The sequence below is a fragment of the Henckelia pumila genome, chromosome 2 (assembly GCF_033568475.1).
Source record: "Henckelia pumila isolate YLH828 chromosome 2, ASM3356847v2, whole genome shotgun sequence".
Taxonomy (NCBI): domain Eukaryota; kingdom Viridiplantae; phylum Streptophyta; class Magnoliopsida; order Lamiales; family Gesneriaceae; genus Henckelia; species Henckelia pumila.
This window is the reverse complement of record NC_133121.1, coordinates 95,581,063-95,584,211: the sequence shown is the minus strand read 5'-3', so window position 1 is coordinate 95,584,211 and position 3,149 is coordinate 95,581,063. Positions and strand designations below refer to the sequence as shown.

The 3,149-nt window shown below is 33.8% G+C and overlaps 1 protein-coding gene across 1 annotated transcript; it reads right to left on the bottom strand.

Moving 5' to 3' along the window:
* Nucleotides 1-1,032: 1,032 nt before the first annotated feature.
* On the bottom strand, nucleotides 1,033-2,489 carry LOC140884395 (protein SICKLE-like). The gene is made up of 2 exons (XM_073291134.1): nucleotides 2,323-2,489; nucleotides 1,033-1,920 (listed from the first exon to the last, which is right to left on the bottom strand). Exons 1-2 carry the CDS (start codon nucleotides 2,369-2,371, stop codon nucleotides 1,349-1,351), a joined length of 621 nt encoding a protein of 206 aa, XP_073147235.1. The 5' UTR covers nucleotides 2,372-2,489; the 3' UTR covers nucleotides 1,033-1,348.
* Between the last annotated feature and the right edge of the window lie 660 nt (nucleotides 2,490-3,149).

The window sequence follows — 3,149 nt, the reverse complement described above, 5'->3', positions numbered from 1 at the left end:
GTAGATAAAGAAGTCATTTGATTTTGGTATATTTCTTTTGTTTTTCCATCGAAATGTTAGAAAAACACTGTATAATATTATTTAACGAATTAGTTGAGATAAATAATTTCTTCAATGGTCAGGACAGAAAGGAAAAAAAATTAAAATAAAATTGTGTTAAAATGCTTAATTGGATGAGTTTAGGAAAATAAAATAATTTAGTATAAAACCCGAAATGTCCAGACATTTTTAAATTTTTAACTTAATTAATTTGAAAATGATGTAATTCAGACTTTTTTAAATATTATTACAATTTCAAAAGCATGTTTTTAATCAATATTTTCTCACGTGCAACACACGTGCACTTGTTCTAGTATTGTTTAAAAAACGTAGATTAATAAAGATGAAAGTTAAATTGAATCAAATCTAATAGGAAGACAAGGGCGGAAAGGCTCAGTTTTGAGACAAGGTCTGCCGGATGCATTTAATGCAACCATGTAAACCTTGGGTTAGTCTATGCTACACTGGGAGTGTTTCTCTCCCTATCTCAATACCATTAGATCATGTGGGACCCATATACTTTTATGAAAATTGACGGTAGATGAGATCCTAGCATATGGGTAATACCCAAATCATGCATCCAACTGTTCGTATTTTTACACATAGGCGTAATTAATTATATATTGTTGACGTGGCAAATCATGGGACATTAGATCTATCATTGGAGTATTACCCATATACTAGGTTAAAATCTACCGAAATTGACATATGTCTTGATGATCCAATGGTTGATATTTGACCACATCATGGTGGGAGAAGTACTCTAGATGTAGCATAGAATAATCCGTAAACCTTGATGTTACTGCAATGTTCGTCAAGTCTTTTGGCTTTGGACCATTGGATTATGGTGAATTATAACGTATGCATTGTAAACAGAGTCACGTTAGATATATGCTTTAAGTTACAATCTCGTTTTTAATGATATTATTTACATTGGGTATATCATGGCGAATTCTTCATATAAGATGTGCTTTAAGATGTAATCGGATGATCTTTTTCATTTTCAAAGATAATTTAGGGTAAAGATAAAATAGATTTAATTTTAATGGCATTTTCGTTATCATCGTACAAAATATCGAGATCCTCATCTCTAAGCTAACTTCTCAGCAGCAGATTTGTCAAGCAGCTCTTTCTCAAAGCACGATTGGTCCCAATCGAGACTGCCTTGTCTAGCTCAGTACAATGCCAACCTTGGTGATCAGAAATCTCATCTTTAACCAGTAAAAGATTCTCCAGAAGCCACCTTTCCTTTAGTTCAAACTGGATACTTTCACCAATGATAGGAGAGCCATTCAGATGCTCGTAATCTTCATGTCTCAGGCCCGTCGACATTCTCATTGAATGATGTGGCAAGGTATTCAGCAAGGCTCGGTTGTGATATTGATTTGTGTGCACCTTCCGATGAAGTTTTGGCTTTCTTCACGCTAGTAGATTTCAGAAGCCTCGAATTACCAGAAGACGGCCCCTCCCATTTAACAGGAGTCATCCCTTTCCATGGATCTTCCAACATTTCTTCATCGTAATACAAATCTGGCCGCAACTCCGCGGAAACAGGATCATCTGAATCTTTACGTCTTCTACCACCAGCACTAAAATGGCCACCTCCCATGCCTCTCCTGGAATTAGGATAGTGGCCATTGCCACGTCCAAACTCATAGTGGTAATAGAGTTGGGGGTGAGGGATGTTGCCGTGCCTACTACCTCTGCCCCAGCCGTGAATTGCGTGAGAAGAATCCACTTGCCTAAAGCCTGAAATTGGTAAGCTATCATATGCCGACGTATTTGGCATATAGCTATAGTTTAAGTGCGTGTTGGATCCACCCCAAATGCTTGAAACATTTCCCAAAGGGCCTGCTGCTTTAATTGGGGCTGAAGTCATATCTGGATATGAGGTCAAGAAGAAAAAGACATTAATCAACTGGAAAAATAATAGTACGAATGTGCTTAATATGTAATTCGTCAATAGATATGAAACAAGCAACTAAAAATCACTTCTAGGTCCCAATGTTGAAGGATATGCATCAAATGTTCTATATATACTCAATACAAAAATTGGGCCTTTTTCGAGAATACACAAACGCTCCGTGAAACCAAACTCTAAACCTAACCAATGATTTAAATAAACAGAAACTCATAGATTCATCAACCAATAACGAAAACCCTAAAAACGCAGTAAAGGCACATGATAAATCAATCACGCTAATAGTTTCAACCGTACGGTTCACATAAACGAACAAAAACAAACCTTAAACCACAGAGATCTGAAAAGGCGAAAAAAATTACCTTGTGGAATCTGTTTATGGCTAGAACCAAACTCAGCTTTGCGAGCCATCGATGATACCGTGGAGATTTGTAACAGAAATTTTGGTAGAGAAGGTTCGAAGAGGAAACAGCTGAAAGCAGAGGAGAAAACGTCCCCTACAGATTTTATAAATATTTATTCGGGTTTCCCTCACGCTCACGCCAAATTTATTTATAAAAGAAAATAATTGATATCCATGTAGATAATTGGTTGTAGGTACGTGGATTTGAATAAGGACGCTAAAAATCAACCCGATTGACCGTGAATTTGACTCAAAAAATATCGGGTTAAAGTTAAAAGTTTTTGGGGTCAACTTGGTTAACTCGAGATGCCCGAAACTTTTTATTATTATTTTTTATATAAAATTAGGAAAGATTTCTACATTTTGTATGTCTCAAAAAAAATTTATATTGATATAATAAATTTGTGTCATATAATGTTTGTTTTGTAAAATTTTTATTTTTTAAAATGATTTTTTTATTTTTTTTGTAGTAAGCATATCTTAAATTTTCTACGACTATAATTTCAAATTTAAATTATATATAAGTTTAAACTTTATTATTATGTGGTTTAATTAAATATTACTATTATTATTGTATTTTTTTGCATTTTTTTATTAATTATTTTGTTAAAAAATAAAATAAGGGTTCGGGTTGAAAAATTTTTACTTAAATTTTTCGTCGACTCGACCTATCCAAATTGACACCCCCAAATTTGAGAGAGGATTTCAAATTATTAGATTTCAAATTAATAAATTGTCATGAGATTGTTTTTATTATTAAGTACTATTTGATAATTACTTATTACC